The sequence below is a fragment of the Ricinus communis genome, chromosome 2, assembly GCF_019578655.1.
Source record: "Ricinus communis isolate WT05 ecotype wild-type chromosome 2, ASM1957865v1, whole genome shotgun sequence".
Classification (NCBI taxonomy): Eukaryota; Viridiplantae; Streptophyta; class Magnoliopsida; order Malpighiales; family Euphorbiaceae; genus Ricinus; species Ricinus communis.
In genome coordinates this window covers 1,333,437-1,356,290 of record NC_063257.1, presented here as the reverse complement: position 1 = coordinate 1,356,290, position 22,854 = coordinate 1,333,437, and the positions used below count along the sequence as shown (strand labels likewise).

General features: G+C 34.1%; 3 protein-coding genes across 3 annotated transcripts; 1 reads left to right on the top strand and 2 right to left on the bottom strand.

Annotated features, from left to right (window-relative positions):
- Window positions 1–4,339: 4,339 nt before the first annotated feature.
- On the top strand, window positions 4,340–7,344 carry LOC8274647 (putative HVA22-like protein g). Its single transcript, XM_048371090.1, has 7 exons — window positions 4,340–4,624; window positions 5,292–5,355; window positions 5,448–5,546; window positions 5,642–5,698; window positions 5,792–5,855; window positions 5,980–6,189; window positions 6,676–7,344. Exons 2-7 carry the CDS (start codon window positions 5,324–5,326, stop codon window positions 7,102–7,104), a joined length of 891 nt encoding a protein of 296 aa, XP_048227047.1. The 5' UTR covers window positions 4,340–4,624; window positions 5,292–5,323; the 3' UTR covers window positions 7,105–7,344.
- A 1,326-nt stretch (window positions 7,345–8,670) lies between these two features.
- On the bottom strand, window positions 8,671–12,641 carry LOC8274648 (transcription factor E2FC). The gene is made up of 13 exons (XM_002510475.4): window positions 12,243–12,641; window positions 11,737–11,908; window positions 11,586–11,636; window positions 11,346–11,431; window positions 11,005–11,093; window positions 10,863–10,917; window positions 10,239–10,291; window positions 10,100–10,150; window positions 9,965–10,013; window positions 9,807–9,872; window positions 9,663–9,733; window positions 9,164–9,293; window positions 8,671–8,983 (listed from the first exon to the last, which is right to left on the bottom strand). The coding sequence occupies exons 1-13, from the start codon at window positions 12,450–12,452 to the stop codon at window positions 8,906–8,908; spliced, it is 1,161 nt and encodes a 386-aa protein (XP_002510521.1). The 5' UTR covers window positions 12,453–12,641; the 3' UTR covers window positions 8,671–8,905.
- Window positions 12,642–15,389: 2,748 nt separating this feature from the next.
- Window positions 15,390–20,492, bottom strand: LOC8274649 (tRNA (adenine(58)-N(1))-methyltransferase non-catalytic subunit trm6). The gene is made up of 13 exons (XM_015721594.3): window positions 20,029–20,492; window positions 19,806–19,933; window positions 19,585–19,705; window positions 19,312–19,393; window positions 19,159–19,229; window positions 18,739–18,780; window positions 17,954–18,078; window positions 17,571–17,664; window positions 17,130–17,214; window positions 16,875–17,050; window positions 16,664–16,769; window positions 15,961–16,047; window positions 15,390–15,821 (listed from the first exon to the last, which is right to left on the bottom strand). Exons 1-13 carry the CDS (start codon window positions 20,151–20,153, stop codon window positions 15,735–15,737), a joined length of 1,329 nt encoding a protein of 442 aa, XP_015577080.2. The 5' UTR covers window positions 20,154–20,492; the 3' UTR covers window positions 15,390–15,734.
- Between the last annotated feature and the right edge of the window lie 2,362 nt (window positions 20,493–22,854).

The following is a 22,854-nucleotide window of genomic DNA, read 5'->3' as shown; positions in this document are numbered from 1 at the left end:
AAAATTTCGGAAAATAAAAAAAAGGCTAAATAGAGCTCTTGCTTCCCCAACAGCTAGAGTCCGCAGAAGTCAATTACATGATCATATTAATTTGGCAAACGGTGTTAAATTCGATAACATGCAATAATGAGGAGAGGCATTATGGACATGCTTACAGTATGATATTAATTATTGTTCAACTTCAATCTGGTTACGCTAAATTCAAAAGTAGCTTTTCTTTTTTAAAGAAGAATACACGACATGCACTTGATCACTATATTATTAGCTGAATAATGTAGATGTGGGTAACTAAGCTCATACAGTTACAGTCTTTTAGTTACTGTGTGTCTCTGTGTGCGTTTGAAGTATGGTAAGGTCCGTAAGGAGTTGAGAGAGACACACCAACAAACGGATATAATTAAGAGGCACATGAGAGTGCGACCAATATGCTGAACTGGGTGGTGATGCCATTGCCATTGGGCCATTCCCCCCATGAAATGGATGTGTTATTGGACCAGTACTTGACTTTTTGATAAAACGCAGAATCCAAGGCTTTGGGGAACCCTTCCCATCCCATCCCATTACCACATGTGCTTCCCTTTCCTCTCCAGCTAAAGGTCCCTTGAAGCTTTTCGGTTGCTCTGCTTTAGCCTTTACTCAAATAATGGGGTACATTTCTTCTTTTCTTGATTGCTCCTTTTGTCGTTGCTTGTAATTGACACAAAAAACTGCCTTGTTCTCAAGTGTACAGTTACAGTTACAACATCAATGAGGAGAAACGTCGTGGGTGTTTCCTAAATGAAGTTGGTCCTGGTTTAACCAACTTTTTTCTTTCTAGTAGATAAACACTAAATAAACCAATCACAATCTCAGCTGCTTTTCATAATCCTTGCTTCATTTAAGATCTTTTTCTTCTTTATGAAACATTTAGTACCAAATGCTAGCATAATGTATACGAACGAGACTCCAACCGCTCCATCTAACCTTCCAAATAACATATCCATTGCAGATTTATGCGAGCAATATGTCCAAATAATGTATCCAACTATGATTTTAATGTCTAACGTGAACAACACACAGCAGTTTACATTTATGGATTGCGAGAGAGAGAAAGAGAGATCGACATTATGTTTATGTGGGGTAAGCAAATAAAAGTAATACTGATGTTATTAAAGCCAAGATGTTTTTACTTCCAATTCTACATGGTTGGTTGATAACTCCTCCAAAATTTCTACACTGTTAGTGATCTTTTTATCCAAAGTTTCACTTTGGTAATTTATCTATAAAACTTTTCAATTATTTTATTGTGTATTGTATTTATATTCTCGATATTCTGTTTGACTTTTTAAATTCCAATTACATCTTAACTAATTTATAATTCTAACCGATTATTGAATTGTTGTTAAGATTTATTTATATTTTACTATCAATAGTTTTTATTACACATATAGTAACTATTTCTTAAATGTTATCTATTTCATTTTCTAAAGATATTAGGGTAAAATATTTAAAATAGATATATACAAAAGATTTATTATTTAAAATAAACATATAAATGTGCATGATTGAAGAAAATTCTAATGAAGGCCCGCATTATAGTAGAGCACATGATTGTACCCTATTTTATCATACTGTTCCTAGAATATGTTTCAAGTTATAATATACTCCTTTGACACTATTAAATTTTTGAAGACTGATCAATCTATCACCGAGTGCTACAGGGTCTTGGTGGATGACCCTCAACACAAAATATAATGTGCTTTATCCAATCACACTGAAGAAAGGTGGAAAAGTGAGATTCTCCATTTCAAAGCTCGCCAATAATATATATTACGGCTTCTTAATTTGCTCGATTGACTAATTTTATCTAAACTATTGGAAATAAAAATTTTAATTTATAATTACAGTACAAAAAGTTATTGAGCATTTTAGCTTGCAAATTTAATAAAATTACGATAAATTAATTAGAGGAACGAACGCCCTTGCATTAAAAAATGTCGTAAACCTTATCCAGTAAGTACCTTGAGCAATGTGGTATTTAATTACATGCATTGGCAAAAAGATTGAATAGTTTAATGATAATCCCCTTTTGTAGCCAATAAAGAAAAGAAATAACATAAGAAGATTAAATATGCTTTATGCATATGTTTAGATAAAGCTGATGCATCAGATCTAATTAAGAAATAGCAAACATTATTCTGTAATACGTCATTCTCTTTAGCATTTTCCATGTGTGAGAGTAAAGCAAAAGCAAAGAAGCATGAATAGGACATAACTTAAAAACATTAAAAAATTGATGGGCGTGTAATAGTATTTTTATACTTTTGAGGGAGGCTAACGTTATTCTTACATACCCCATCTTGTAATTCAACACAGCTTCATGGACTAAACATTGTATACTTTGCTTCCTTATCCACGGCGATCAGATGCTTTACTCAATAATCGCCACCTGATCCTTCTTTGCGCTTTATGAACAGCACTAATAACCTCACATGCTCGTGACTCAACTGCTATTTTTATTTGACGACAATGCCGACTAGATATTGAATGTATAGTCTTTCTTATTAATGGCTAAATGGTCAAATCACTGTGGCTTTTATTTCGTTACATGAACGACTGGTGACGAACTCATTATCCTGAAAAACATTTTACACGTAATATAGAAGTGTCTATTTCCAGAATAATATTTGATAAAGCCAGAGACCTGTTTAATAAATTTAATTGTTTGACAAAATTGCCAAAAACTTATTTAGCCAAGCTTTATATTTTTATGCCTAAAATATTCATGTATTAAGTAACTAAGAAACGAGATCTCACACAAAATGATTGGTTTTAATTAAGTTAGAAAACTTTCCTCCTATTTTGCTATTAAAAACAAACGTTTATCTTTTTTTAGAATAAAATATTAAAAAGTTACCTATGATTTCGCGTTTTTAAACTTAAGAAATAATATTTTTCTATAAATATATTTTAATTTTTTTATCATACATATCTTATTTTCTAATTACAAATATTAATATAAATATAAAAATTAATAAAATAAATACTTTTATATATTTATCTGGCTAAATATATTATGATCAATAATAAATTATTAGAAAATATATTTTTTATTTTAATTAAAATTAAAAGATGATTTTATTAAATAAAATATTAATATATTTTTAAATTTCATGATATCTTATTAGATGATATATTATTTATAAAATTATAATTTAGTAATTTTTTAAATTAAATACATATATAATTATATAAAAATATAAAAATAGTATTTATATCTAAAAAATACTACAATAATCATTTAATATAAAAATAATTGTCTTGAATATAAGAGCCTTAAACTTCTAGTAAACTAACTTGACTCTATTCCAATTCAAAAATCTATGATTTTACAAATAAAATAAAATAAAATATTATTGTCATTTAATTTTAAAATAGGGTACATATTTTTATTTAGTTAATATATATTTAGAATTATGAGCATTCTCGTAAATTATTACTATATTTTCTTGACTTACAGCTTTATGCATGTATTAGTTTTTCAAATAAAATTTAAAAGAAAAAAGTGTAAAAATTGCCAATAATTAGTTAAAATATTTATTACTAACCTATAGTACTTGATTTAATATTATAAATCAACAATGTGAATGATTAGATCTATAAATTTTTTTGAGGTGACTTTAATATTTTGTTTTATCTTTTATATTTATATTTTAACTTTTAATTGTATTTTCTACAAAAAAGTTTAGTTGTATTAAATAGTTCTATTAATTTTTATAAGATTCGTTTATGGTTTAAAATAGGTTATTTTTTAAATATTCACGAGGAGAATTTTGGTTTTATGAACTTTTTTATCTATAGGCTAATCTATAATAAACATCTTTAGTGATAATTATAATCATTAAATAGATTTAATATCAAAAAGATTTTATTTTTGTTATGCATACAGTATATGATTTAAATATAAAATATAATTTTTCAATGTTTAATTTTATCCAATCCAATTTAAAGATAATAATGATAAACTTTTAATTAATAAAAATCAAATATATATTCTAATTTGAATTAGATCTTATAATTAAAAAAATATTGCGGAAGTAACAAAGTGTATTGAACTTCGGTCTGCCCCTATCAAATATTGATTGGAGACAAAGGAAAAGTTTGAATCTTGGAAAGAGATCATCTACAGCTGCTGTACTTTACACTTGTCGAAAACTGATAATATGGAGGAGCACGTGAGCCGTCTGTTTTTAATCAAACGGTAAATAATCCCTAGCAAAGATAACAATCCTCGTGGGTCTGGTACATAAAAATAGCTCCTTCTAAATTACACAGAACACAATATAAGTTTAATAGCACAAATCCAAAGCAAAAGAAATATAGAAAAAAGAAACAGAGGAGTAATTTTGAAAAAACGACACAAAAGGCTGCTTTGCTAATTGCTATCACTTCACTCTCTCTATCTTTGTTTTTTCGGCTCAGTCTCTATCTCGACGCCTACATCGCAACGGTTCGCCGTTACATTTCGGCGTCACCGGTTTTTCGTACGCCGGGGATCTTTGTTAACTCATCGGCGATTTCTTGATTTTTTTTTTCTTAACTCCATTTTTGTTCCGGAGATAATTATAATAATAATAATCAATAGGTACTAATATCAGTCGTTTCATTCTCTTTTATTAATCTTTTCGTTAGTGATGTTGATTGGATTGTTGCTTAGTGTTTGACATATTTGTATATTTTTTCTGTCATTAGATAGTTAATGACATTCTTATTTTTCTTTTTTGCCTATGATTTAACCTAATTTTATGAGTTTTTAATTTAGTATTTTGATTATTTGGCGACAGTTTCTGTTGATTAAATACGAAAATGGAGTGTGATTTCAGATGCTTGTGTTTTTCTGAAGATTGTTCACATTTTTTGCTTGTGTGTTTAATTATTTCGTGTATGGAGTGATTTATTAGGAATTATCTTGGACCTGTTTATGGAATCAGGAAAGTATAGCGGTTTCAATTGTCGTTTTATGACATGTTGTGTGATTTTTTGCTTTCTAGAAAACATATAACTTTAAGCTGAATCTGTATTTTTTGCTGATTATATGAGGAGGCATTAACTGTTGTTGGTATTGATTACTATCATTGTTGTTGTTATTTTTTATTACAGAGGAAGATTTTTGAGTTTCATTGTCTGTGTGCTTTGAGATTACAAAGTTATAAACAAGCATTTGATAATATCCTTGAACACTATTTTCTGCATTTTACAATTTGCTAATCTATTATGCTTTGGATCTAATAGTGTCATTATCCTTGTTTCAGCTGGGTGAGTTTTTGAGAGTCAGGCATACAAGATGATTGGATCATTTCTTACAAGAGGACTTGTGTATGATAATGTTATCCTGATTCTTCCTCTCATTTGCATTTAAGAGAACTATATTTTTTGTCAAAATTGAACATATGTTTTTATTTTGGCAGGATGATCTTTGGCTATGCTTATCCTGCTTATGAGTGCTATAAAACTGTTGAAAAGAATAAGCCAGAAATTGAACAACTTAGATTTTGGTGCCAGTATTGGTGAGTTCGATATGAAGTCATTTGCTCCTTTCGTGCGTCTAAACAACTTCGTGCTAGATCAGCCCCTTATTGTATATTTCTGGGTTGCATTGCAGGATTTTGGTGGCTGTATTGACAGTTTGTGAAAGAGTCGGAGATGCTTTTATTTCATGGTGTGGAATCTTAGTTTGACTGCAGATGCAATTTTCTTTCCAAATTGTCAAATTTGCATTTTGATTCTGTTTCCCTGTCTTGCTTTTTTGAAGGGTTCCAATGTACAGTGAAGCTAAGCTGGCATTTTTTATATACTTGTGGTACCCTAAAACTATGGTATGTATTTGGGGTTGGGGGGGGAGTGGGGGCGATGGGGGTTTGGTTGTGGTTGGATAAGATGGCATGTTATGCAGCTGGAAGATTTCAATTCTGATTGCCCCTCATTTGTCATTTGTGTCAGGGGACTACCTATGTGTATGATTCCTTCTTCAGACCATATGTAGCAAAGCATGAGAATGAAATTGATCGCAACTTGTTGGAACTAAGAACTAGGGCTGGCGATATGGCAGTTTTATACTGGCAAAGAGCTGCAAGTTATGGTCAGACAAGAATTTTTGAGATTTTGCAGTATGTTGCGGCGCAGTCGACACCAAGGCCTCGCCCTACTCAGGTGGTTTTATTAGACATGCATATCTATCATTATTTGTTCCAGATGTCATATAATCTAAGTATGTTAGCTTAATCACTAATAAGGGAAAAACGGAATTGCCTTGTTTCTTTGCTCCTTGTGATTTTGCAACTTTGGTTCACTGTCGCGTATCCCATTCTGCTTGGGAGATTAACTGGTTCCCTTTGGCTGTGACTTGGCTACAGTTTCTGCTAACTGTATTTCAACTCATTAAGTTAAATCCTTCCTGGTTAAATAAGTTTATGTAAATATATTCTGCATGTAAACTGTGAATATAATCCACATACATGAGGTATATTCACATCATCGCATCAGGTGTTTGAATTATTATTTTTCATGGCATGATTTCCTCTAGTGTCATTTAATTAATTATTTTGTTCCATGTTTTATTTTGCAACTGTTTAGAAAAGTGGAATAGATTATGAATACTTGATAGTTCTTCAACTTCTCTGACTGTTGAAATCTCAGCCACAACAAGGTGTTAGGGCCCGACAACCTGCCACTGCCACAAACCGTCAATCTTCTAATACTTCCAATCGCCAACCAGCTGTAGCTCAACCAGAGAATGAAGAACCTCCGTCTCCCACCTCCAGTACATCTTCCAGTCAGCACCATACAGATGTTGCAGAAGAAGTGCGAGAAGCTCCTGTGCCTCCTGCTGCAGCTTCAAATGCACTTAAGGCTCCTGCAGGAGCTTCCAGTGTCCAAAAAGTAGATGCTGGTCCGGAAACTTCCAGTCAGCCTTCATCAACCAAAGCAGAAGTAATGCAAATCGAAGCAGCACCTTCATCAACAAATGAAAATGAAAATCCTCCCCCAAAAGAGACTAACATGGATGAGGCCATTCGGGTTACACGTGCCAGATTGAGGAAAAGCCGATCTGGACCAAAGAGTTAAAGGACCAATTTCGATCTTTTCCCAATTTTAGTTTACAAAACTAGCAGTTAATCATTAGGTGCATGGTGATGGGTCCTGGATCATTGGTGTTGACGTTGATGTAAATTTGTCGTCTTCTGTTTTCTTATTCCATTTGTTGCTTTATTTTTTGAACATGAATTGTCAGGTTAAGGGTCTTGGGTTGATAGGAGATAATTGATCCAACTTTAGAAATGATAAAAGTAAAGATACTGTTCTTAAGTTGTTGGAAGGGTTATTGCACATAAAGTTGGAAGGTCGCTTTGGGGCCACTTGGCGTGGTGAATTAAGTGCTGCACAGATGAAAACTTGTTTTGCATACTGGTCGGAAGCTGAGTTCAAATATTTTTCCCAAAAGAAATGTGTGGTTTACTGTCCACTCCAGCCTTGAAGTATTACTCAATATGGATTTTCTGTCAATGGGTTTCATGAGCAGTGACTGTTAATTTGATCTCCCCACCCCACCCCAACCCGCAAAAAAAGAAAAAAAAAAAAGGAAAGAAAAAGAGAGAGAAGGACCGTTAGTGATACAGTTGCGACATTAATGAATGGCATATTAAGAGATTCATATCTGTATCATTGCCACAAATATTGAAAAGAAATGATGTCATTGATAATATGTGTTAGCGGTTTAAGTCTGTCAACAATTTTCAGTGGGTAAAAAATAAAGTGATTATGTCATCCATAAGACTTTTTGGCAAAAGTGGATTACTGTCATTCAATGATAACGAACCCAGCAATAGCTGGCAATTTGATAGGGTGACTGATATAAAAGGAGGTGTTAGGTATAGTAGTAGGAGGAAGAAAAAAAGAAAAAAAATAAAAGGAAGAACATAGACTAATTGAAATATTAGTAATTTTCATGTCCAATTCTGATTTAAAAATAATTAAACCGTTGGACCAACGCTGATGAGAATAGACTTCGGTTTAAGCTGTGACTAACCAATTCTTATAAATTAGGTCGGAGAGAAAATATAGCTATTAACATGCACATGGAAGTGGTTGGATAATCTGTTGGCGTTCCTGTATATGACATGCATGTAATGCAATAGATTTTGCAACACGTTACGTGAAATATATAAAAATAATATTAGTTTTAATTTATAAGAATATTATCAATTCATTATTGATTAAAATAAATATAACTTTTCTATGTTAACGTAGATTTCAATTCATGTTGATAATTTTCTAAATTGAACTGAACTTATATTGATTGTATTACAACGAATTAAAAAAATGTTGGGGCATAGGTTTAGGAAGATGGAAACACCATAACCTCTAAAAATTTTCCGTATCCCAACTTTATAATATTTGTGTATACGTATTTTTGGGTTATGATCTGGATTTCCGTTTTGTTCTTAATGAGATTTTCTTTTTTCAATAATAACACACCAAGTTTAATTGACTAACTTGAGGGTGACTCATTGATGGCTGGCTGGTAGGATGAAAATGCATCACGGGGGTTTGTTAGTAGTTATTACTGATTAGTCAGTTGTCCAAATCTGAAATTCAAATAGCTAGAGACAGCCTAAAACGGGAGGGAGAGAGTAGGGAGGGTATACGTTAACGTCACCCTATGATAAAAAGTGTCATAAATTAAGTCCATCTATGCTCATACATTACCTTATAAGAGAGAAACAAAAACAAAAATGGCAGCTAGGTGAAACTCGTTAAAAAGGAAAGACCACCTAGCTTTTGAATTTACAATTTTAACTCTGAAGGGGCTGTTATGAGTACCCTTCGGGACACCTTAAACAACCAATTACCTGGATTTTCCTTTCTGTTATGAACAATTGTAACTCCCCCACAGTTCTGAAATGCTCACTTCAGGATCTGATCGAAACCAATAATCATCGTCAATCTGCAATAAGATGGCCAATGGATTACAAACAAATTAGTCAAAGTTCACTTCTCATCACCAACCAATTATACAAAACATGTGCAATTGAGTTGGAAGATACACAGAACAAGGACAAAAGAAAAGAAAAAAAGAGAAGATAACCATTACTAGGTCAAAATTGAAGCTTCCACTTATACTTACATCACAGTCTGAAGGAGTTATCTTCTGAACCCCAGATGATTCCGAATGCATTGAGCTGTAAACTTCAGGATTCTTGCTTTGGTTTTGCTGGTGCTCTAAAGATAGCCCTTCAAGTTCCACCCTCCGTGGACTGCAGTTCCAAGTAGATAAACTAAGTGGTTTAACTCGCTTGACAGCTATGTCGTCCTATTGTTGTTTGTATTTATACACATCATGAATACAGCTGCTTATCGTACCATATACAGTACAAACAATTGATTATCACTTGTGTTTACATGCGTACGTGTGTATGAGATTAATTGACAAGTAATGACCATGCAGGATAACATGTAAGGATATCCAGGATAAAGAGTAAAGACCCTGCAGAAACCAGAACTGCAAAAATAGGCTTGAAGCCTGTGAAGCTGGTAGACAAAGCTTATCTCATGCAACTACATAAGAGATAAAGCTAGTACACCTAATGGCAATGCAAAACGTGCATGCGCTAGTGAGAAAATACCTTAGGAGGTATACATCAATTGGTCCGGTGGTGCTTCTAACAATCATTTTATACTGAGGGGAACCAATATCCTGCTTATGTTGATAAACAGTAAATCAGATGGTTACAGATTTCGAAACATCTTAATGCAACAACACTTTGTACCTCATCGGGATCAGGAACTTCAAGATAACTAGCCTGAGGAGCTTTTATTGCAAGGAGTGTTCGATTCTGTGGCAATGGCAACATAAAGAGGGAGTATCAGTAAGTTTGGAAATGATAAATAAACATGCATATTTCAAGAAACCCTGAGATTTGCGGACCTGGTAGCAAGCAAGGCTTGTGATATCTTCCTCTGTCATGAAGAGATATCTACAATTCGAAGCATGCAAGCAATCAAGAAAAGAAACCAAATCTCATTGGAATCTACAAGAGCCACAAGGATGAACATCAAGTACCTCTTTTTATTTTCATCTTCCTCCAGGGCCCTCAAAAGCTCTTGTTTTTCCCTGAAAAATGAACATAATGACAACTCGATAACCAAAGAAGTTGAGTATGCAGAAAGATTCTATGAACCTACTGAACCAAGTAACTGACCTTATAGATTCATCGAGCCTGTGATCTTCAGCATGTAAACTTTCAACTTCAGTCTGTGTCGCAAGATTTTAGTTAATTAGTGCTTAAACACAATCTGCTCCAGATAAGGCCTCTTTCTCTATAAGTTAATTCATGATATAAAAGTCCCAATGTCAGCTATTTATTTGCACTAAGTTAAGAAAAGGTTTCCTCTTGAAATGAGTTGATAATTGAGAGTTAATCAAGTTATATTTGAACTAGTTAACTAGTTCAAACTCAGGGCTCAACTATGACATTATGCCTTTGGACACTACAATTTTCCATGTTCTAGCATAAAGTACCCAAAAATTTCATTCAGTAATTTTTCTTGCTGCAAGAACTCCATTTTACGGTCAGATTGGAAATGAGAGACCAGTAGCCAGATTATTGACTTGGAACATAAGATAAATAAATTGAGAGTTGATTCTGGTGAACTTTGCATAAATACTTGAGCAGCAGGAATGAAAGTAGTGTTTTATAAGAAATAAACCTAGCAAGAAGTTGAGGCCTTCATCATGCAAGAACGGCATCAATCCATTATAGTCTATACTAGGAATCTAAGGACTATAGAAACTAACATTAACTTTCCATGAACTGAATAAATACCTTTAGTTCGGTAACATGATCCTCCAACTCCTTTGATCCACAATCATCGTAGCCCCTGGCTCATAGGACCACTAATTAGTTACCATATATATATATTAGAAGAAACTAAAATCGTACTCGAGAAAAGGTCCAATATAATTACTTCCAACGTATATGGTTTTTTGAAGTCTTCTCTATCAATTCTATTCCTTCCAGAACATTTGTAATATCATATATCCTCCTCTTTTGGACCTGTAAAATGGACAGAATGTATATAACAAAAAACAAGAATACTCAGTACTTTGATTTACTGCAGGGTTTACAGGACAAAATGATCAGTGCTACACCTATCCATGGAATGACTGAGTAAGTAGTCTGTGTAATTTCCCACTAGATTTTTAGAGATAAGATAAAAGGTGAGAAGTTACAACACCAAAAACTGACCCTTATTGGATCCAATTCAAATTTCTTAAAACACCAGCATATGTAATAGATTTTCTATACCTCCAACACATCTGCAGTTCGGTTAAGATCAAGTGTGCCATCCTTGGCTTCCTGGATCAACTTGACAAATTTCTTAGTCAATAGGCCTGGTAACACAATCAAATTGAACATTTTGTTTATTATGTCAACAGCCACCAAAAAAGCAGATACAAACTTGAACTTCAGAATGTGTCAGCTTATTGCATACAAATGAGATAGAATGACAAGATAACTGGAAATAAGCTAATAAATTACACATACCTAACGAACTGTCATATCGACAGCCAGTGGCTGGATTCAGTCCATTAAGATCTGCGAGTGAAATCAATTAACAAAGGAAATTTGATACACCTAGTAAGGTGGCTCAATTTACAAAATCCAATAACATAAAACAGTACCAATTGACAATTACCAGCATTTGATTTTTGACTCCCTGATCTGACATTTTTTGGAACCTTTGATCTACTGTTACGCTTACCCCCAGTGACGCACTGAGGATCAAGTGTACGATCAGCAACCACTTTGTTGCACGTCGGGATGGTTACCTTGGCTTCCTGATTGTCTTTTTCATTATTTTGCTTCAACTGCAAAGATTTAGTGCAATAAAAGTCCAAAAAAAAAAGAAAAGATGATCAATATCTAATCTACGATGATTTTTATACATAAGCAAGGGAGAACCTATATTAGAACGTGGAATTTTAAATATAAGAATATAAATAGTAATTGAGCTGTAAAAAAACTATCAAGAAATTCAATAGAAAACGTGATCCAGTATTCAAGTGAATTTACAAGATCGTATCCTAAAAGATAAAAAAGAAAATATAATTATAAAGTTCACAATATCAAATTCATCGAATAACACAAAAGAGACAGCATAAAAGGTAAAAAAGTGATGAATAAAGAAAAAAAGAATCTTACAGCGAGTCTACGAAAAGCAGAAGGAGTATCAGCTGCTTGCAGTTGGAGACCCAAGGGAAGGTTACAATTGAAATTGAAGTGATTGTTACTACAAGGAAGATGCAGATTACTCGATTGATATTGAAAATGAGAATGAGGTTGATCAAGCAACTCAAACTTAAGCTGAGACGGCTGAGGTGTAGGGTTCTGATTCTCGCCAGAGTTCGACATCAGATCATAGGTGAGGGTTTGAGAGTGGAGGGAAAAATTATGAAGAGAGAGAAAGAGAGACGAATTTGTGTTTGTGTAAAAGAGGCGGGCACTTATACTATTGATTCGTTGATTCTCTCTCTCCTTTCTACTTTGGGCTTTAGCTCATCCATCGGGCTTTTGCAGTACACTTGAAGCCCTTGTTGTGTAACCCTGATTTCAAGATTCAGATTTGATGAAGTAAGAAATTAAAGGTAAAAGGTGTATATAAGCCTTGAACTTTCAAGTAAAGTGCAATTAAGTCTCTAAACTTAATATTAGCTCAATTATATTTCTATAGTTTGAAACACGGAATAATTATATCCTTGAAGCTAACTTTGTCTCTCATTATATAATGGCATGAGATTCTATTAGTTTTAGATGCTAAAATAAATTATTTTAATTCTTACCGACTCACATATTTTTTGCCTTTTAATATATAAAAATTATAAAATTATAGTTTTCTCTTTCACTTCAACAAAAAAAAGAAGTAATATCATCATCATTAGTTAAAAAGATATTAACTTTAACAATATAATTGTTCTATTTTTTAAACTTTTTAGAGTCGCCATTGAAGAAATTTAAAATTTAAAATTTGTGCAAATATTTAAAGGTTTAGCTGTCCATTTTTGTATGAATTAAATAAGTTAAAATATATTCATGGTAATATCTCAAAACCATTGGAAACCTGATTGTAGATCGTCAACAAGTAGCCTTCAACATGAGGAGTCCAAAAGTACCAATCTCATTTGTCTAAAGCGCAATGGACCAATGCAGAGATGTGGCGCTCTAACAAGACTTTGCCTCCTTCGTTCAAGATTGTCGGTGACAGTTTGGCATAAAGTTCAAGCTACAAGCTCTTGAAAGTAAGTCAGGGTCTATAATGGTGGTAGCTTGTACCAGCGAGGCCTAGTCTGGGCCAAAACAATGAATCTCTCTTCGAAACCATCGAAACAATTATGGTCAGAAAAAAAAAAACGTTAGTAGAGTGTAGAACAATGATCCCCGATTAGTTTAGTGCAAATTTGATATGAATTTAATCCAACCCACTTCTTACGAATTAAAAATTTTCAATCCAACCCAACCCATAATGAAAAATTAAATAGATTTTCAATTTTATTTTATATACATTTATTTTTTTAATTAATAACTATTCCTATCAAGAAGAAAACAAACTAATAAATTTAGCATATAACATTAGTGGTGGTGGTGGTGAGGTAACCATTAGTAATGGAGTTGGTGAGGTAGGCATCAATAGACATGTTTATGGGCCGGGCCTGACTTGATTTTGGACAAGTCCGAACCCCCCAGGCCCGAGAATTTTTTGATATCTCTGAGCCCAAGTCTGAGCCCGAAATTTTTTGAAAAGTCCGGCCTGGCCCGACCAATCATTAAATCTGTCCAAATTGTAGTTATATTTAGATTTAGGGTTTTGTTTTGATTAATATATTATTAATAACAATAAAACTATAAACAAAAATAATATATAGCTAAGTGGTATTGGCACTTAATTATAAGTTGCAGGTTACAGATTCATGTGCTAGATATGACATTTTTTTTTTTACTAACTAAATTAGATATCGGATTGGGCCGGGCCGAATTTGGACTTTTATATAAATCCCAAACCTGGTCCGAGAATTACGGGCTTTTTGTTAGTTCAGGCCAGACCAAACTTCTACTCAAAAATTGTTGTCCAAGCCAGGCCCAAAGAGTGCGGGCCTGAACGGGCCAAGCAGGTACCCAGGCCCATGAACAGGTCTAGGCATCAATAATAATGATGGTGAGGCAGCAGTTCCTAGATTAATTTTTTTTTATGATTTGGTTGTAGTTTAACAAAATTCAAAATTATTAAATACTATAATAAAATGATAATTCATGATATTATAAAAATATTATTTATAAATTATAAAATGCGCGTGTATTTCACGTTTCAAGATTTGCATCAGATGAACTGATCTATCTATATACATAGATGGGCTAATGTGACCCAAAGGGGGTAAAAGGGCCAAACTGGCCTTTCATGTAAAGTTCAGTGGCTAAATTGGCCCTTATCCCTGCAATTTAAACCACAGCGTTATTAACATAAGAACTAATGGGCCTACAGCCCTGAGAGTCCTAAATGGGTAAACAGATATGTCGATACCCATTATACAAACGGGCTAAAGTCCTGAAATAACACGATTCTAAAGCCTAGAGTTTAAGGAAATTATCTAAAAATCCCCTGAAATATTGAAAGCTTAGCATTGGAGCCCTCTTCCATGCATACAACCTCCGCTGTTGGTTTACGGCAGCCACCGCCACACCAATCGGAGCGAGTTAATCGGACTGAACACATGGGGCCAATCCCCCATCTACAGCACAACATATTCCGATTTGAGATCCAACGTGACAGGACATGCATGCCACTCAAGACAAACACACAGCTGATGACCGCAAAGCCCTTTCGCCGCAGTGAAGAGACACCGAATGATAAAACCATAGATGGATGGATCTCCTTTTCCATCGCATCAACCTTTGCAAAAAACCTAGTTGCCTTTCCTCAATAACATCTACAACTGCCATCAAACATAAACCCCACGGGATATACGCAGGAGAGGGTTCCGATAGTGACCGCAAAACACTAAACCAGCCATAGGCAGTCACAAAAAAGATGAGCAGAAAACCACAAAACCCACCAAACCCAGCTAAGCAAGAACAGAAGAAACCCAACTGAATAAAACACATTTTAACACAATATATACAAAGCACACCAACAAAAGAAGGTTTCCATCTTTCAGAGTCATCTGTGGGTAAAGTAGCCATCGGAAGCTACCCCTAATTGCTAACCCGAAGTGTGTGTACGGAAAATTTCAGAGAGAAGGTTTCTATTGTCGATATACATGGTTCAAGGAAACCAAATGCAGTAATAGACTTGGAAAATTGAAAAAATGAAGAAATGAGGGAAAAAGATAAATTTGCTAAATCTTACACTTTTCCCCCCTTGCTACAAGAAAGTAATGGCCACAAAGAGAACCCAAAACTTGTCACAACATATCTAGTCATGAAAACTAGAAAGCAAAGCTGCCAGAAAAAAGAAAAAGAAATTATAATGCTAGCTTTGCAAGTTTATGAAATGATGGCCCAGTTCCGAGCCTTAAGAACAAAAGACACTGACAAATGTAAAAGCTAGTCAACAGCTAGTTTGCAATTGCTTCTCTTGCCAAGAACAGGCCACATGAATGGAGCAAGGCCCAGTATTATCCATTTCTGCTTTTGAAGCTGCCATTAGCTGCTGCATATCTTTGTCCCACTTAGAATGTAACCTCCAAAGGCACTCATTTGCATGCATGGATGAGTTCTAGAAGGAAGAACCTGCGTTTGTTGAAAAATTAAATTAGAAAAATCTATAGAAACGCAACCACACAAGGACAATCTTAGCTATCTGCCATATGGAGAACAACGTTGATCCAGACAATGGCCAAAGAAAGCTTTGCAATTAGTAGACCCAAACCTGATATTCACGTAGCCAAGGTTCTGAAATTTGCAAACCAATTGCCATTTTCCCAAGCTGTAGATTGTGCATGCAGGTTGCAAGAGGCTGCATTGATAAGGTTTTAAGTTAACAATCCCCCAATATGCAATAAGTAACAGATAGAATTGCAACTACAAACTCTTTTTCCAAGATATAATATAGTTAAACAAGAAGTTGATAGATTATGAGATGCTCACACCATTAGGCCTGCCTTGTAATCCGAGCCTGCACCACAACAGATGGAGAATAAATCCCCATGTGTTGTGCTATGCCACTATAGTAGTGGTGTAACCCCTATCTCTAAAATGTACTAGCACTCTACGGAGTAAAAAACTATTAGATGCTTGAGAAACTGTTTTATATTTGACTTAAATCTTTTTCTGGGGTTTCTTTTATTTTCTACTCAAACTGAACTGATTTAAGCTGGCTTAAACCACAGCTGAACGTTACACATAAATCCCTAGCAGCATGACGACATATTTACTTCAGTTTGCTCAGAGCAAATGGTTTAGTTTGGTAACTGAACAGCCCCAGAGCACATTCTACAACCTCTCAAAAAGAATACAGAATAACAGAAGTTGTTAATTAAATTAATAAACAAAGCTTTTTAATTGATAGCCCCAGAAACAAGAAAAGAATACATAAGCATGCCCCAATGATTAATCATGAATTTGAATACCACCTGAAGATACTGGTGGAAAATAGCAAATGGGGCTGAATATGACAGAAGAGGTAGCAGAACTTTGACTAAGCTCCAAGCATCCAGATCTGGAGCTGCAATAATCAGGCTGCACATATTTTGAAACTAGAGTTACTGATTATGCACAGAAACTGTTGGAAGAAGAAAGACAAAGTACATATCATTAGTACACCAAATCTTCATGTCTAGCAACCTTGAAAAACCATTTTCCTTCCACAATTTCAGCGCTTCTTCTGATGCCCTTTCTCCAGCTTTAGGGGCTTTGCTCATTTTGCTTATGGGAGAAGCAGTAGCATCATGATCTAGATCTGCAACCTGATTTTCAGATGACTCGGGGATTTCCTCCATGCTGATTGATGAATTTTGATCCTGAACACATTGCCATTCCAAAAATTTGAGGGACTGGAAGGTAAGACTCATGCTAGCAAAACGGAAAATGCCAAATTACATTTGCCTCCACGCTAGGGCCATCTTCATGTGAACTCATTGGCTTAGAAGTTCCGCTGAGGTCATTCAGCGAAGCTCGAACAATCCTGAACCAGAAAATATCAGTTAAATGGAAAATTTGTATTTACATTTACCACCACCCAAAAAAAAGAAAACAAAACAAAAGAAAAGAGAAGTGAAAAGATATTTTATAAATAACACAACCATCAAAAGTATACATCAAATTGAAAAACAAGAAAGCACTGTAAGCCCATTGAATCCAGTACTAAATCAGAAAGGCATGATATATCAGTTACCAGAATGGCATTTCATCAAATGCAATCACTGTTTCTTTTCATGTACAGACAAACAAAATTCTCTTGATTATAGCAGTTTTATTATCTACTTTCCACAAGTATTTCAAGTTTCTTCGCTTTTGAATACGGTATCCACAAAGATATACCTTTTGCAAGCATCGTTATTGAAGTTGAACATTCTCACTATATCTGTGGAATATGGCGTACCTCCAAGATATGTATTGCACACATACCCAGTACCTGTTAAACAAATAATACTGCCCGGCATTAACAACCATCGAGCTATGGCATTAAGCCAAGAGCATACTGCTACTAAATATCTACACTTATAGGAACTTCAATTATGATTGTGGACAAGGTGTAGAACATATCAAAGAAATAACTGAAATATCATTAATGAGAAAACTACAACCCTATATATTTTTTAACCATATTCAAACTGTTGATTTCAACATTATTGCGATTATCACCGCAGGATTTATCTTCTAAAAGAGCTCTTAAAGCAACAGAATTGGGTTTCTGGACAAACCTCCTAAACGCTCAGCTATGGCACCAGTAAGGAGGCCACCAACCATATCCACTACAAGGACATCAGAATTTGCAGTAACATTTGCCATTGAAAGTAGCAGAGACAATGCATCTACTCTCAGGAATCTGTAACAGCAGCAAGATAGGCATTACTTCAGCAAGATTTTGAATAAAAAATAACTATTTCACACCATGTGCATTTATTCCCGTACTGGCAAACCATAACCTATTGGTTAATGGGAACGTTCAGATTGCTGGAAAACTGAACTTTCAAAAGGAAAATTGTAAGCTAATCAACATGGTTGATCAATATGTCCTACATCGCATGACCAGGACTCCAGGAGATAATTAGCATGCAGCATTGAATACTAACACTTTGCAGGCCAATAAATAAGAGTAAGCTATATGCATTAATGTAGCAGAATGAATGTGTGTCTTTGGAAGCAATGTACTGAATGTCATTGATTCCCAAATTGGAAAATAAATCATAGTCATTTCCACTTTTCCCTACATGGCAAAAGAATCATCTCAAAGACATTTCCACGGCCAAATACAGATACAATAAGTTAAGACAGTGAGATACTATTCTTTCCTGCTGGCTGCCGCCATGTGGGAATTCAGAGCAATACAACATGTTCAGTTTATAACTTTGGGCAGTTCAGTTCACTGATCTCACACATGAAGATAATTCAAAGATGAGGCCAATCGCACTTCAACAAAGAACAGCTCAAATCTTATAAACCAAAATAAAATGAACACAAGTCAGGCGTGAAAATATAAGCTTACCCAATTCTAGCAGGATATTTCTTGAAGTATGCCTCGCATATGCTGAAATAAGTACAGAGTATGAGGTGAAGATACAAATATGTGAAATCACTCTAATCATGAACTTTGTGGCAGATAAGGAAGAGAAAAAAACAAGACAATATTTGGCTAGAAAACCAAAAACTAATGAACATGTATCATGCAAAGTTTCTACCTTCATGTATTTTAATTGCATCCACTAAATGCTATGTTCTTCAGAAAGAATGCGTGAGATAAATTTTAGACACAAATTATCAACGAACATGGGAAAGCTACACAAGAGCTTATGAGCAAAGTCTGAAACAGGAATTGAATATAATTTAGGAAATTTAATATAAATGATACTCTCTAGATGTTTCGAAAAAAAAAAAAAACAATTACAGAAAGTGAATTAGGGGATACCTTCGAGTAAATGGTCGCCTTAGAAGTACCCTAGGTGCATACTTCTTTTGTTTCTTAATCCTATATTTCTCCTGCACAAAAATTGGGCATCAGCTTGTCTTCAAAATAAACTCTTGGCAATGAATGTTTCGGACCACAACAATGATTACTTACTTGGGAGAACGATGTTTTCTTCTCAAATGTTGTGCTGTTGGCAATGAGAGCTTCAATTATTTCATCACCTTTTGCACCCTGTCTGCGTCAATTGAGGTTACAATGCCCAAGAAAAACATCTTAAGGGATTAAAGAATAAACATAATCATTACATATAAACAACTATAATCCAGTGACTAATATAAAATAGTTAGCTGAAGGTATTAACTTCAATAACTTGTCAAACTAATATAAAAATAGAAGAGTAAAAGCTCCCAAAAAAAAAATCCTCACCTCCGCATTTCATCTATGTCTTCACCAGTTAGGGTCTGAGCTAAATTATTATCGAGTATGGCCCTGTTATCTTTTGATTCCTCAATTATTTCACAATCGCATTTTTCTTCCACATTATTACCTGTTAAAAAGAAGAACAAAAATAACAATATTGAATCACCCAAACACATAATTAAGCAGGAAATATGCTAGTAGAGGAGCCAAATGAAGTCAAGCCAAACCTTCTGTGGCGGGAACAAATCGAGATAAACAAGGACCTTCCGGCCCGTTATCAATTTGAAACAAAGAACCGAATGTACAGCCTATCAACGGCCGCAAAGAATAATTTTTATTGCCAATTTTTAAAGTCCTGCATGATTTGCAAAATTCATTAAACGTTTATCTACGAGTAAATTAATCCAAATTATTGATTTAAAGAAAAGAAAGTAAAGGAGGTGGACATACGAGCCTGGAGTGAGACGAGCGAAAACGAGACGGTCGCCGTCGTTGATGTCGAGCAAGACGCTGCAACCTTCCCATGTTACTCTAGGGTTTGGCATTAAATCGGACTGAAGGTTATTTTGGGACATTTGTTGACACTTATTTTGAACCAAAACTATAAAAATAAGGAATAAAAGACAAAGATTAAAGATTGCAACAGAGAATTAACTCTATTGCTAGAAAACTAGGGATTTGCAGCAGTGAATCTAAGTTGACATATTTGAACTCTCCATTAGCTGCCTTGTCTTAAAAAAAAAATTAAAAAAAAAAAACTCTCCATTCAAAATCATAAACCCTAAATTCGAGGGTTTAAACTGCTAAGGCGTTTAGTAAGCGACGACGTTTGGTCCCAAATATTATTCGAATTGAAAAACGAGCCCAGTTAGCATGCAGGCTTCAATAGCAGCCCTCAAGTACTCTTTCTTATTGCTATTCGAATTCGAGCCGACGAGCGAGGCCCATTCATATTATACCAAGTGAATGAGTATAGGCCCCCATGAAATTTACACTTGTAAAAAAAAATCAATAATTGAACAATTTCGCAATATAATATTAGTATTACGTAAATTTTATTTATTAAATTATTTCTCTAAAATAAACGTATAAAATTATCAGGCATAAGATATAGTATTTTAGTGAAGTGGGACAGGTTAGTAATGGTAGCTGCTAACTTTCATGCATTATAGGCCAATAACATGAAGCTGGTAACCCGGTGCCTGCAGTCAAATTCTCTATCTCCTTGCAAGGAACGTGATAATCCAACTAATAGCAGAAGACTTAAAATTGGGATGCACGTGGGATCTACTGTAGGCCAAGGAAAAATATAACTCATTGAGGAAATATGATACAGGTATAGCCTATGTTTCATTTTAATTATTCAGAAACGTGATTTCTGATTTCCAGTTGCTCCATTAATTTGAATAATCAATATCTAAATGAAAAGGCTGCAACAAGTGCTCTATACCACTTAATGGGAAATTCTCACTGGAACAGTCCAATAATGAATAGATTTTTTAGTAAACTTCCTTTTCTTTTTTACTTTCATCAAATTGAAATCATAAGATTAAAGTGACCCATCAATATTATTTTATATATTTATTTACTTATTTGAAAGAAAGAGTAATACATAGCTTAATCAGGGTATTAATTAGAAAAGAGAAAGTAATCGATCATCAATAATATGAAATTATTCTCATAAAAATGATTACATAAGATTCTCATTATAGTAGGGGGGGTTAGGAGTTTTTCCTTTTTTGCCAGAAGGAGCTAATATTTATTTAATGATTAGGTTTGGAAGATATATAATAGTAGCTTTTTGTTCGTACGTGCAGGCTTTCTTAATTTGTTTGTGTGGGAATTATTTAGCGTCAGTTTAGTTAACGGTACTCTATAAATAATAATAATACGGATCGGATGAAGATTGATGCGGTCTGTTAAGTTGGGAAAGACAAGGGGACACCGCTTTCACTATCCTTCTCTTAAGTGAATGGTTGGCAGGCCAAATCTGTGTCTGACTCGTAACAACTCTCTTAAGATATATGCCTTTGTCTGTGTTTGCTTTTTCTATTTTCTATTGGATTCATGTACGATTATGAACATGGGTATGCAGGCACATATAATTTGCATTAGTGAACAAAGTACCCATAACTAACCATCTCTCTGTCGGAAGAGCATCAGGCGTCTAAATGAAAAGAGATCCACCATTGATAACATGTGGGGAACACACATATATATAAATACATGTTTGCGTGTGTATGTGGTTCCATATTTTTTTCCTTTTTTTCTAGTAGGTTATTGCATTTTGCATATGATAAAATGTTAATGATTACCTGTATTACTTTCCTTCGCATGATTAGTATAATAGGTGAATATATAGTATGAGCAAATAGGAAATTCAAACTTAATTAAGAAAAAAAAATCATATTTCCTAATAACCCAACAAAGAACAATTATTGACTTATTTATTATTATTTTTTAGATTTTCGAAGAAGAAAGTAAAATGATACAAATTATTAAGAACACAATTAAAATTATTAGTTATGACTAATAAGTTAATGTTTTTTATAATAATAATAATTATTATTATTCTTATTTATTAGAGACCTAATTTTCTGGGAACTATGCTGTAAGATTGGTCATCTTTTTAATTTTATAAAAAATTAGTTGATAAATTTATATTAATATGATAAATGGTGAACTAAACAATATGAAATCAAGATATTTTCAATTCGCACCAATTCAATTAGCTAGTAAGTTGTTTTTTCATAACAAAAAATAAATCATAAATGCATAGACGGAATTTGAAAATAAGCCATCAGAGATATAGAGCAAGGATTCTCAACTGAGGGTCAATGGTGGATCAGTCGTTCAAAGGGCAAGTTTGCGATAAATCGTACAGATAATAAGAGCTGCATTTAGTGGCTACAAATACCCCCAAACAGAAATTGCTATAGGGGGATATTGGAAGAGTAAAATGGGGGGTGCTTTTTGCTTTTTGTCCAACGCAAATCAATAGCGGGAGACATGGAAAGAAGCAAATTGGCATAAGAATTGCTATTCTTTCTCCTTGTTTTATATGATGTCTTTTGGCTCATGCGCTTTTCCTTTTCCTTCCTTTTGGAATCACGACTCCCCACTATGTATTATTTCATACACAAAATAGGAACTGGCCCCAAGAATCCATATATTATTTGTTAATCTAGTTCTTTCTTCTTGTAGCAAAGCCTTGTATGGATTGAGTTTTGAAATTACATGTATGGATCCGAGAGGGAGAAGGATGGAGAGAGACTG

Bases quoted from the DNA above. Each gene is read 5' to 3' on its own strand.
- LOC8274647 (XM_048371090.1), top strand. From the start codon at position 5,324: ATGATTGGATCATTTCTTACAAGAGGACTTGT. The intron at 5,699-5,791 runs GTGTGGAATCTT...GCTTTTTTGAAG, and splicing joins GGAGATGCTTTTATTTCATG to GGTTCCAATGTACAGTGAAG. The intron at 6,190-6,675 runs GTGGTTTTATTA...TTGAAATCTCAG, and splicing joins CAAGGCCTCGCCCTACTCAG to CCACAACAAGGTGTTAGGGC.
- LOC8274648 (XM_002510475.4), bottom strand. From the start codon at position 12,452: ATGTCGAACTCTGGCGAGAATCAGAACCCTACACCTCAGCCGTCTCAG. The intron at 11,432-11,585 runs GTATGTGTAATT...TTGTGTTACCAG, and splicing joins TCGATATGACAGTTCGTTAG to GCCTATTGACTAAGAAATTT. The intron at 9,873-9,964 runs GTCCGCAAATCT...CCATTGCCACAG, and splicing joins CAAGCCTTGCTTGCTACCAG to AATCGAACACTCCTTGCAAT.
- LOC8274649 (XM_015721594.3), bottom strand. From the start codon at position 20,153: ATGTCCCAAAATAACCTTCAGTCCGATTTAATGCCAAACCCTAGAGTA. The intron at 17,051-17,129 runs GTAATTTGGCAT...CAATGTGTTCAG, and splicing joins GCCCTAGCGTGGAGGCAAAT to GATCAAAATTCATCAATCAG. The intron at 15,822-15,960 runs GTTTGGGTCTAC...CAACAAACGCAG, and splicing joins CTTGGCTACGTGAATATCAG to GTTCTTCCTTCTAGAACTCA.